Source organism: Ovis aries, chromosome 3 (genome assembly GCF_016772045.2).
Source record: "Ovis aries strain OAR_USU_Benz2616 breed Rambouillet chromosome 3, ARS-UI_Ramb_v3.0, whole genome shotgun sequence".
Classification (NCBI taxonomy): Eukaryota; Metazoa; Chordata; class Mammalia; order Artiodactyla; family Bovidae; genus Ovis; species Ovis aries.
Genome location: NC_056056.1, coordinates 134,015,282 through 134,027,765, shown reverse-complemented (window position 1 = coordinate 134,027,765; position 12,484 = coordinate 134,015,282). Strand labels below are relative to the sequence as shown.

At 53.2% G+C, this 12,484-nt stretch overlaps 1 protein-coding gene across 1 annotated transcript; it reads right to left on the bottom strand.

Annotated features, from left to right (window-relative positions):
- Window positions 1-4,879: 4,879 nt before the first annotated feature.
- Window positions 4,880-12,454, bottom strand: LOC100141295 (keratin, type II microfibrillar, component 5-like). Its single transcript, XM_015094650.3, has 9 exons — window positions 11,960-12,454; window positions 10,015-10,223; window positions 9,394-9,454; window positions 9,155-9,250; window positions 8,347-8,511; window positions 7,959-8,084; window positions 7,346-7,566; window positions 6,588-6,619; window positions 4,880-5,867 (listed from the first exon to the last, which is right to left on the bottom strand). Exons 1-9 carry the CDS (start codon window positions 12,377-12,379, stop codon window positions 5,683-5,685), a joined length of 1,515 nt encoding a protein of 504 aa, XP_014950136.2. The 5' UTR covers window positions 12,380-12,454; the 3' UTR covers window positions 4,880-5,682.
- Window positions 12,455-12,484: the final 30 nt, after the last annotated feature.

Below are 12,484 nucleotides of genomic sequence, written 5' to 3'. Positions count from 1 at the left end.
GTCAATGCCTGTACCCTTCCTTGTTTCCCCGATTGTTTCAGTGGTTCTCCAAGTGTGGACCACGGACCACCATCTACATCACGATCCCTGAGGAGCGGGGGATGAGGGGGTTGTTAAATATGCAGATGTTGGGCTCCATCCAGAACCACTGAATCAAAAGTTCTGGAGGTGAGTCCAGGAATCTGAATTTAAGCAAGCTCCCAGGTGATTCCCATAAGAATTAAAGATCAAGAGTCACTGGCTTGTGTGGGTGGCTCAGATCATTCTGGCCGTGGAGGTGACTTTCCCTCTGATTTTCACGGGATCAGATTCATCTCTTTGCCTTTCTCCTCTGACTTTGTCAAAAGATCAGAGCCCGTCTGGGTCACCCACGGTGGGGGTGAGGGTGGGGGCAAAGGTAGAAAAGAGGAGGAGAGGGGAACCTGTGTTGATGAGCACTGGTTAGATGTCTGGAACATCATATATGTATTTCATTCATTGCTTACAGCAACAGTATTATACTGATATGGAAATTAAGGCCGTGAGACGTTGAGTAACTTCTCATACAGCTAGTCCAGGATCCAAACTGAGGGCTGTGTATGTTAGTCACTCAGTTGTGCCCGACTCTTCGAGAGCCCATGGTCTATCCATGGAATTCTCTAAGCAAGAAAACCAGAGTGGGTTGCCATTCCCTTCTCCAGGAGATCTTCCAAACCCAGGGTTCCAACTGGGGTCTCTGGCATTAAAGGCAGATTCTTTACCATCTGAGCCACAAGAGAAGCCCCAGTAGGGCATGTCAATGCTCATATACTTTCTGCTCCCTTGCCTCAGTTTTTCCTGAAGAATAAAATCATGGCCCATGCCGTTCTAACTGATCCTACCTTACTGACAGTACAGAGAAAAGAGAAGGAAGGTGACATAAACGAGCCTCCTGGAAGTGTTTGTAGGAACATCTCCTCACAGCTTCTGTTCTCTAAGACTCTGGGACAGACCTTAGTATGGGGCTGTTAACACAGGCCTCTTAGGTGGGGATCCAGAATGAAAACTCAGACCTCTGCTCACAGGACATCTGCCCTGATGGCCTGGACAGGGGCAGTGGGCTCTGTGGGGACCCCTGGTGTTGCTGTTGTTTAGTCACCAAGTCATGTCTGACTCTTTGTGACCTCATGGACTGTAGCCCACCAGGCTCCTCTGTCCTTGGGGTTCTCCAGGCAAGAACACTGGAGTGAGTTGCCATCTCCTTCTCCAGGGGATCTTCCCAACTGGGGATTGAACCCACGTCTCCTGCATTGGCAGGGTGATGCTTTACTGCTGAGCCACCTGGGACTCTCTCCCCAATGCTATTCTTGCACTGACAATCCCCAAGAAGTGCCCCCAGGGAAGTCGGTTCAGAGTCCCCTCAGATGCCAGGGTGTCCTCCCTGGATGTGATGAGATGGAGAGAGGGGTTTTAGTGGACAACTTTCTTTCACTTGTTTTACAGGAAGAACACATTTCTCCCACCTTACATTATTTGGGATTTATTTTTAAAAAAGGATTTAAAAGAAAGACCCAATTGGGTGAAAGATATCTTGCCCCAAGAATACATATTTGATCTCAACATGTACAGAAACCTTTGAGTCGTTCTCCCTGGCAGGGCCCTCCTGATGCCTTTCGGAATGTGTCCCCATGAGACTCACTGGTCCCTGGGAAACCTGGGAGGAACCAGATCTTTTTTAGTGTGGTGGCCCCCTGGTCTCTCCTCCTGGGCTTAAAGGGTCTTTCAGGGGCTTCATCCTGGGCACTTCCTTGGTCTAGATTCCACCAAGTCTGAGCAGGGGAGAAAATTGGGCTCAGAGAGTCACTAGATCGCCTCTGTGAAGGGAAAGGAGTAGTACCAGCCCCCTTCTGCCCCAGAATGGGGTGGAGGGGAAGGTGGCAGAAATGGGGGAAGGTCTGCCCTTCCTTTCTGATGGTGATGGGGGAGGGTGTGTATATGCAGATTTGTGCCTCCAGAGTTTCCTTCATTTTCAATGCAAATCTCATCCTCTGAGTGCTGCCTTGACCCGCTCCTCTCCCTGGCAACTGACCTCTCACCACTTCTGTCCACTGCCCACTACGGGAATAAGAGTGGGGCATCCAGACAAGGGGTGATTCCCAGAAATGGCCATTTCTAATGTCCATGTCCATTCCAAAGAGGGTTGGTTAGACCTTGTGATTTCCTTGGTCATGTGGTTAATCTGCTTTTCTCACCACGCTTGGCTTCAGTTTCTGTTTCCTGAGATCCCAAGGACTGAGGCAGAGAGCAGCTAGTGACACTGGGCTGGGAGGAGTGGCTTGGGCGTGGGTGTTTGTGGGGATGGCCCAAGGCAGAGAGGATTTGCGACTTGGTGAAGGAGCGCTTGTGGCCTCCAGAAGGGACAGAGAAGACCCCGAAGTCTAAGTATACCTGGTTTTTTTGAAAGCACCAAAACCTATGCATCCTCATCCTTTGGAGAGCCTGTGTACTTGAGGCAAGGGCATTGAATGTTTGAATAAGAGTAGAAAATGGACAGAAGGTCTGATTTTCTCTTGATGGAGCTCTTAGCTTTTGTGGAGTTTAAAAAAACAGGGAGGGAGATTCCAGGAAAGCCCTGGAACCAGCCACATGGGCCTGCTTTATAGTCTGGGCCCCTTGCTCTTCTGGCTTTTTCTTAATCAAGAGATTTAGATCACTTGACTTTGCCTTAAATTTTTTTTTGTAATGAAACTTTAATCCTCAGTTACTCTTGGAGTGTATCCTTGACTTTCTGCAAGGAATAGCTCCTTTCCTTTGAAAAGAGAAGAAATGGCTCTGCATTTTTGCTGTTGAACGCAAGGGCGGGGGAGGGGAAGTTTCATCCTCATAAGCTGATGGCACCTCGGGCTGCTATGCACAGAACATGGAAACTTATTAAAGAGCTGCTAACTCCCAGCTTCTGGTTGTTTGACTTTTCAATGCATGATGTTATATTTTTGTTTATCAGATTTAACTTTTTAGTTATACTTGGCCCAGACCCATGGTAACATCAAGGCATTTTCCCTAAAGCACAGGCTACTGCAGAGACCCAGAACCACAGGAAGTGTCAAGGCTGGAAAATGCTTATCTCACCCACCCCCAAGCTGATGCCCAGAGCATGGAGGCTACTTCTTGCACAGCATCTTACTGAGACATGGCAGAGCTGATGCTCAAATTTTGACCTCCTGACATTTCAGCCCTGGTGACTTAACCTTTCTTGTAGATGAATGGTGTGCCCTGAACTGAATGTTGGCTACTGTGACTATGACCATGCCCTTGAGACCCACAGAGGTGGGAGGAAGAAGGGGAGGAGGCCAGAAACTTAGAGGAGGCCTGTCTGATATCAGCCAGCAAACCGTAAACAGCAGCTGCCTCGGCACTCAGGATGGGCCAGCAGTCTCCCTGGAGTTGCAGCCCTTTGGGCCTGAAGTGAGGATTCATCAGAATGCAGGGGACCTTAACTTTCCTTCCAGGGACAGGCTAGGGGATGGGGCAGCAGAGGAGGCCAGCAGGTGGAACAGTGATGGCTAATCTGTTCTCTAATGGAGAGATGGAGATGAGTCCAAGAGGGCTGATATCTACACCTCTGCTCGACCAGCCTGAGTTCACCCAAACATACCAGGCCTGACATGTTCTGGAGTCCCATCTGGAACTTAGTTGGGGGCAAAGCCAGGAAGAGAAATTTCCTGGAACTTCTTCCAGAAACTTCCAGCTTGATCTAGTGTCCAGACACACCCAGTGATATTCATGGTCTGAGCCACAAAGAAAGAGTCAGAAGTCCTCAGGGTTTGAGACACTGTCAGGCAGGAAAGGGAGACGTGTGTGTGTGTGTGTGTGTGTGTGTATGAAGCAGGAGGGAAGGTGGGCAGAGGGAGCACTGGGCAAATGCAAATAGGAAGAAGGGTGTGGAGTAGCCAATATGTCCAGGTGGAATGGTCCCTGGAGGCCTCAGAGAGCAGACTCTCCACGAAGTAGAGCCTGCATCCGAGAAATTGAGCATCCGGGTGGAGGGGTTGTACAGGACTGAGGAGCAAGTGCGGGAAGATGAGCTGGAGGAGACTGTGTCCTGCCTAAGGAGCACACGCATATGCTGGGAAATTGTTTGAGCCAGGTGGTAGGGGATAAGAGCCACGAGTTTGGGATTCTGGCTGCTTGTGGGGGGGGGGCTGTGTGTGAGGAATGGGGAGAAAGTGGTCATGTGGGAATCTGGAGCTGTGGTCCAGGACTGAGGGGTCTGAGCTGGAATCAAGCTATGGAAGTGGAGAGGAAGAGGCAGAACCACTGGGGGGCTGGGGCTGGAAAGGACTGGTCAGCTAGAGATGGAGCAAGTGGGAGTTGAGTGTCAGACATGTTGGAGAGTTAGATGTAATGGGAATTCCTAATAATGTGCTTTCCCAACCTTGAGAAATTTCACAGAAATAGCACTTGGAAAAACAGCATATGTTACGAAAATGTGTTCAGATTTTTCTTCACGCTTCTCTTAGAATAACAGCCTTGTTACAAACCCCAAAGCCAGACCCAGAAGGGAGTATGACTGGGATCATGAAAGCATGGACTTTGGAACACCAGGTCGGCGTCAGGTATGAACACTGCCTAGGCACTTGCTGACTGTTCCTGAGACTTTCCTAGAAGGGAATGGCCTGGGGTAAGAACAAGATCTGGACTATGTCAAGGTAGTGCCTTGGGGAAGAAAGATCAAAGAAATTTCTGTAATCTGCCACTAGAAATAAAAGCTGGACTCAGAGTGGACTCTGCCCCTCAGTCCAACAGAGGCTGCAGGTCCCCTGACCCATTGCACCAGATTTTGTGTTCGGTCTTCATTCTTGTTGCTCACTCCTGGGCCATTAGGGCAACAGTCAGAGACATTGCCATTCACAAGATCACATGTCTTTGCATCGCAGCAGCATTTATTGAAACAGATTGAGACAACCCAGAAGGTACGGCACCCACAGACAGTCATAATAAGAGGGAGACCCAGAAAGTGGGCTCCCCTTCTCCAGCCCACCTGCTCTGGATTGGACAGAGTCCCCCTGCGCCGGCAGGGGCCGATCTGGAGCAACCATGGCGTTTTCTTTGAAATCTGTTAAGGTGTACTGAATAGCAAGACCTGTCCAAAGTCAAAAGAATTCCCCTCACCATAGGCCTCTCAACTGGGAGGTCACAGGAGGAGTTTGGCTGGAACAGGTGAACCCAGAAGAAGGCAATCAGTTAGAGAGACAAGCAAAACATAAACTCAAATGACCATGGGGCAATTCCTGCAGGGAACTTCCCAGCCAGGACAAGGGACCGGCTGGAGTGCGGGGGGCTTCCTCTGATTCTAAGGTTGAGGGAGACCTGACTGGATGGTTAGGCTTATTCCTTGTGCCAGAGGCAGGCTGAGTTTTCATGATGCCCAGCTGCCCTGGGTGATTGGTAGCGTCCCAGAGAGCTTGGTGAATAACACAAATTGGCCGCGGGAATTTAGCAGTCAAATCGGAGTTGAGTGAAAGGGCTGGGAATGACTCTAACTGAAGCCTGTTGGAGAACCAGGAAAACAACTCCCTAAAAGGAGAAGGTGGCGCGGGGAGCGGCGGAGGGTCCTTCCCTTGTAGGAACACATGGAAGATTCTGGAAGCAAGCACACAATTTTTTTTTTTTTCCATTCACACACCCTTCCATGCTGGGGGGATGTAGGCGGGGCCTCTGACTCTACGCAAAACGGACAGACCGGCTGCTCCCGCAGCTGAAGCTGGAGGCGCGGGGCTGACAGGAGTCCGGGGCCAGCACCGTGATGCTGCCCCCGGTGGCCACAGGGCCCGAGGCGATCTGGCGGCCTGCGGTGCTGCTATATGTGAGGCCCCCACAGGCGACTCCACCGCGGGAGCTGCTGACACCTGTGGGAAGAGAGGGCACAGGGAGGGCTGAATGGACCGCAGTGATGTCACCAACCCCAGGACAGGCCCAAAGGGCTTCTGCGTGCATGAGCTTCCTCCTCCCCGATGAGTTTAGTGGTTCATAACTCTGTTCTCAGCACCTCAGCCTTCTCGGGCCCCAGGCGAGAAGGAAGCGAGGACCCCCAGACTCAGTGGCAAAGCTGAAGTGAAGTGAAGTCGCTCAGTCGTGTCCGACTCTTTGTGACCCCAAGGGCTCTAGCCTGCCAGGCTCCTCTGTCCATGGGATTTTCCAGGCAAGGGTACTGGAGTGGGTTGTCATTTCCTTCTCCAGGGGATCTTCCCAACCCAGGGATCGAACCGGGGTCTCCCGCGTTGGAGGCAGATGCTTTGCCATCTGAGCCACCAGGGCAACCCAGTGGCAAAGCTGCTGCACCCTTATTTCCCGGGCATGCAGTTCACACATCCACCAGTGGAGGGCCCCCACTAAGCTCCCTTTGCTTAGTGCCTCAAGGGAGAAGTGGTGGTGGAGGGTGGGGGGTTGGGGGTGGGGGGTGGGATGGTGGTGGTGGCGGCGGGGCATAGCCGGGGAGGAAGCAGGGGGCATGAAAGGTTCCCCCTCCCAGGTCTGGAACTTTCCAGGTCCAGTAGGTTAGGCTGTCCGGCTCAAATCTGCCCATCAATAGAGCCAGTTTTCTAGGGGGGTTTCAAGCAGGTACTTACAGACATTCACAGAGCCCACTCCTTCGCACAGCCTACGGGAAAGAAAAGTCTGTTTAATTCCAAGCACTGAGCTGGATTCCTTGAGGCAGCTTCCTTGAAACTTAGGCACAGAGAGGGCCCTGCTGTGTACAGATCCAATTCCCCAGAGGCAGGAAGTGCTCCCTTGAGTTTGCCTTAAATGCTCATGCTCCTTTAACTATTCACTGACCACAGAGACAAGGCCTTCTGCTCTTCAGCAGAGGTGAGTGAAGCTATGAAAGCCACGTGCTGCTTCCAGTAGGAATGACTTGGCCCACCCTGGATAGTGCCAGTCAGGCTCACAGAAAGCATGTGAAAGGGCCTGGCACCAATGAAGAGCTACAGCATAGACTGCATCAACCTTATAATGTCCTGTTCCAGGGCAGGCCAAGCGGCAGCCTCCCGTAGGAAGCTACTGGAACAGAGTGGATTTCAGAGCCACAAGTCTTGAATGAGGGTCCTGGCTCTTCTGCTTATTAACTGTGTGGCCCGAGAAGGTCACTGAGTGCTGGGCCTTATTTCCTTATCTTTGGATGGGAAAAATGATACCTGGATTGGGAGGATTAAAATGAGCACGGAGCACAGGCCTAATAAAGCATTCAGAAGTTATTATTACTACTGAAGCCTGAGCTGTGCTAGCAGAGGGCAAAGATGCAGTTCCCACTTGGGTTCAGGGAAGTTCACCTGCAGAGGACCAGGGCCGCCTCCTTCTAGACTCCCAAGGTTTTCCTCAGACTCACCTCTGCTCCTCGCCCTCCAGCAGGCGCCTGTAGGTGGCGATCTCGATGTCCAGGCCCAGCTTGGAGTTCATCACCTCCTGGTACTCCTTGAGCAGGCAGGCCATGTCCTGCTTGGCCTTCTGCAGGGCCTCCTCCAACCCAGCCAGCTTGCTGCGGGCATCGTTAAGGGCTGCCTCGCCCTGCTGCTCAGCCTCAGCCACTGCGGCCTCCAGCTTGGTCCGCTGGTGGGGAAGGAGATGTGAGGATGGGAAGGTGCAGCTAGGCTCATCTGAGCCAAGGGAGCTGGGGCAACGATCCCAGAGAAAAGTTAGGTTAACCTCCTATGAGCAGGTAGTTAATGGGACTGTGAACACAAGGGAGGTGATGGACACTTTTCATCATTTCTTCTTGATGGTGCTGCAGGGTGGCCAGAAGGGGGACATCAGTGACCTGGCTCATCTCAGCTCCTGTGCTATGTGACGTGCCAGGGCCCCAGCCTCCTCTCTGGGCCCCTGCTTCCTCATGGGCACAGTCTGAGGCCTGATTAGGGCTAGACATTTGCTCTTCCACAGGCAAAGGGCCTGGTGCTACAGTTTTCCTGTGCTGGGTATTCAAGCCCTCCCAGAACCCATACCTGGCACTTGGCATTTTCAATCTCAGCTGTCAGCCTCTGGATAACGCGGTTCAGCTCGTTGATCTCCTCCTTGGTGCGGCGTAGGGTCTCCCCATGCCGGATCACTGTGGCCTTCATCTCCTCACACTGGGAGGAAGCAGAGCGGCTCCTGAGGCTCAGGATGGGACATCTCAGCCATCCAGGACAGCTTGGATGATTGTGCAGGTTGCGCAGTGCTCAGCCTATGCAACCATACATGGCCACCCTGCCCTGACACCCCGATTGAGATCTGTCTCTTTCTCGCCATCCCTAAAGATCAGAGTCCCCAGACAGAAGCAGCCTTTCCTAGCACACACTTCATATCCTTTCCAGTGCCATGTCTAGGGGGCAGGTGTTCTGGACCACTCACCTTGCTGCGGTACCAGGACTCAGCCTCAGCCCGGCTGCGACTGGCAATGTCGTCGTACTGAGCCTTGATCTCGGCGACGACACAGTCCATGTTCAGGTCCCGGCTGTTGTCCATCTTCACGATGACCGAGGTGTCTGAGATGTGGGCGTTGAGGATCTGGATCTCCTGGAGGGGGGGTGGGCAAAAGCCAATGCATTTGGTTCTGGTGTCTGGTCTGGGTCACATGCTCTACCCCTGGGGGCTGTCCACTCCCTGGAGGAGAGTGACTCCCACTCGCCTTCATTCACACACAGGTACATCATCAGTGAGGCTGGAAGGGGCTCTAGAGGTCAGCTGAGGACAGCCTGTGACTTAACAAATAGGGAAACTGAATCCCAGTGTGTGAAAAAGGCCAGACTCAAAGTCATTCAGCAGGGAAGCTGGGGTATGAATGCCAGGACTAGTGATCTGTCCAGGAATTAAGACCCCTCTCTCACTGGAAACCCACCCTACCCACTCCCTGCCCTCTCCTCCCCACGTATGCACTTTCATAGCCATGTAGAGACCTACACGCACGCAGACCAGCCACAGGCACACACAGTGCAACACACAGAGACAAAAGCACAGAAAGCCCAAGCACACACGTGCTTCACGGGCCTCGGTGCTCATGTGCGCGTGTCTGTGACAGCCCCACAATATGCCTATTTGCATGTGTGTGTGTGTTCCTTACATGCGCTCACCCTCAGGGGGTGAATGTGCACACAGCCTCTGCTCTGGGTCCCCACACCTTCCCTCCTCGCTTCCAGGCTGGTTGGCAGGGGCCCCTCACCTCATCATAGAGGCGCTTCAGGAAATTAGACTCCTCCACCAGCGCCTCCACGTTGGCCTCCAGGTCTGACTTTCGCAGGTAGGCACAGTCCACATCCTGATGGTGGGATGGAGAGGAGGGGGCGAGTGTGTGGGAGGAGGCCCCGGGAAGGTGCTCTGGGTGGGTGTGGTGACCCATCCCACTGGAGGTTGTGCGCACAGAGGTGTCGCTCCCTCCCTCCCGGAGCCCAGCCCCTTTACCTTCTTTAGAACCACGAACTCATTCTCCGCTGTGGCCCTCAAAGCCACCTCCTCTTCATACCTGGGTGTGAGAGAGACAGAGGCTGGAGCTGAGGAGTCAGGGTTTGGCAGCCATCCTGGGCAAGCTCTTCTGGGGGTCAATTGGCGTGAATCCTGCAAACGTCATCCCATTCTCTCCCCACTCTATTTTGTGCATTGTTTGTGGGCTAGCCCTGCCCCAGCCTGGCTTATTCCACCTGAGTCCTGCTGCCTCTGGGATGAGATCAGAGAATGCACGCTCCATGCTCAAGTTTACAATCATCTTTCCACCCTAGATCCAAAGAGAGCTGGTGCCACGGGCAGAGAGGATATGGAGCCCAGGTCAGGAAGGGGAGCAGGAGGAGCAAGAAAGCCGTGGAACCCCACGGGGCTTCCTTACTCCTCTGAAACCATCTCTAAGACCCATGGGCCTCCAAGGAGTTGAGCTGGAGCCAAAGAATCTGAAGAAACCTAGGCTCCTACTGCCCATCCTCTTGGGTAGTGGGCAGCCCCTCTTGGCAGACAGGCAGGAATCTTAATGAAACTGCTTCAAGAGGGTTGTGGGCAGAGCCTTTCCCCTAACCCAGCTGGTGCCACACTCACTTCTTCTTGTAGCCCTCCAGCACCTCCTGCACATGGTTGAGCTCTGAGGCCAGCCTCCCGCTGTCGGCCTCCACATGCTCAGCCTCCCGCCTCAGCGTCTCGATGTAGCCATTGAACAGGGGCTCCAGGTTGCTCTCGCAGCAGCGCTGGTTCTGGTAGAATTGCCACTTGGTCTCCAGCAGCTTGTTCTGCTGCTCCAGGAAGCGCACCTGCCATCCAGAGTGGGAGAAAGAGACTCAGGAGGAGCCCTGGGTGGTGTCTGGTTCCCCAGAGCTCTCTCTTCCCCTGCCCTGGTGCCGGCTGAACAGCCGGGGCCAGGCGGGGGTTGAGCCATGGAATCCCTGCGACTCAGGGGGCCTTGCTCCCAGCCCCCAGGGAGGCACTGTGGGTGGGAGTGCCCCGGGCTGGAAGCCAAAGGTCAGATTCACATCCCAGGTCTGCCACTGTAACAGTAGCTTTCTCACCTCTGGGTGCTTGGTTTTCTCATTCCAAAACAGAGATGATAATAGTACCTTCATTAAAGTTGTAAAGATTGAACAAGTTGCTACATGTAAACTGCTTAGAAGAGTTTCTGACACACAGATAGTGCTCAACCAATTTAACTAAGACTTTAATTACAAGTTATTCATTTAGTCATGTATGCAACAAACATTTATTGAATATTTACTGTGTGGTCCCAGGGCTTGTGCTAAGATACACACACACACACACACACACACACACACACACACACACACATATCTTAATCTATGACTGTACCTACCAATCAATTTTATTCAATTCTCACAACCCTATGGGGGGAGATCTTATTTCCCCTATAGTACAGGAGAGGAAAAGGAGACCCCAAGGTATGAAATGACTAACTTATCGTCTCATAATTAGTCAGGAGTCAGGATCCTACCTTCCTTGAGTCTCCTTCACCTGCCTGTCACCACGATCTATCTAGTCCAGTTCAGTTGCTCAGTTGTGAGAACCCTATGAACAGTCTGTCTAAGCAGCTTCCTAAGCTCTCAGCTTCAATTTGTTATTTAAAAAATAGAGATGATAATGTCTACTCCAGTGAGTCATTTCAAGGATTAACTGAGATCACTAAAGAAAGTGATAGTAAGAAGGTCCCCCCTACTGTCCCGTCACCCTGGGTCCCAGACCTGAGTCTGGTCCTATCTCGTCTGCTGGAGTAAGGCCCCATGGACAGAGGAGAAGCCCACACGAAGGGAGGTGCAGCGGTGACCTTTCTGGGAGGCCGCCAGAGGGCAGCTGGGGATTTCCCACCCTCTGCACCGGTGGGTCTCTTCTTGCCAGTCTAGCGGCCTCCCCTTCTCCATTCCCAGCTCTGCACCCATGAAGCAGCCTGGCAAGCCTGGTTGGTTGCCTATCACATCTCCTCGCTCACTACTGTCCTTGGAAGAATGCTAACAGCTAACATTTATCATCTACTTTCTATGTGCCAGCACTGATTGCACAGGAGCCCAGTTAATCTTCAGAGCAAACATATGAAGCTGGTTCTATTAAGGGGACAAGCAACAGGCCTGAGGATTCGCACTGCGAGCAGAGGCGGGGAGGTGGGGACGTGGCAGGACTCTGAGCAGAGCTCCACCTGCTTCCCAAGCTGCCCCACCACAGGCCTTCTTTTCTCCCCACTGCCCCTTTGCTCTTCCAGCACCCAGTGCCCAGTGTTTCGCGGCAGCTCGGATATTCCCATGTTGTCTTGTCTCCGGAAGCGCAAACCCTTTACAGCACAGACTCAATTTCTAGACCATGCTGGGCTGCGGATATAGATACACTTTGCTGGAATTATACGAGAAAAATAAATCCTTCTGCGAAGATCGGCCTGCATTTCTCTGCGGTGGCTGGCAGCCATACGCTGGCTCCCCTAAAGACTGGGACCTTCCCGAGGGGAAGGCAGGGCCGGGGCCATCTCTGGACCATCCCAGGCCTCACTGACCTTGTCGATGAAGGCAGCGAACCTGCTGTTGAGGTTCTTGATCTGCTCCTTCTCCTCGTGCTTCACGCACTGCGCATTGGGGTCGATCTCCAGGTTGAGGGGCGTGAGGAGGCTCTCATTGACTGACACGGTGGTGATGCAGGGAGGGCTGAGGCCGCCCACGCCGCCGGAGCGGTACCCGAAGCTGCGGCCGCAGGAGCCGGCACGGAAGCCGCTCACCGCTATGCGGGGCCCGCAGGAGCCCAGGGCCGAGACGCTGCGGCTGCCGAAGCCCGTCAGTCCCCGGTAGCAGGACACCCCTCGGTAAGGGGCGGCGGAGATGCAGCAGCGGCTGCCTGTTTTGGGGGCCACAGCCGAGCAGGAGCTGAAGGTCCTGGTGACGGAGTATCCTGGACTGATCCTGTAGGAACGGCACGACATGGTGTGGGTCTGAGTGGATGGAGGTTTGAGCAAGAGAGTGTTGAGGGTGGCGGGTGCGCTACGTAGGATGCTTCTGGACCCACTGATCCTCCTCGGTCCTTTTAT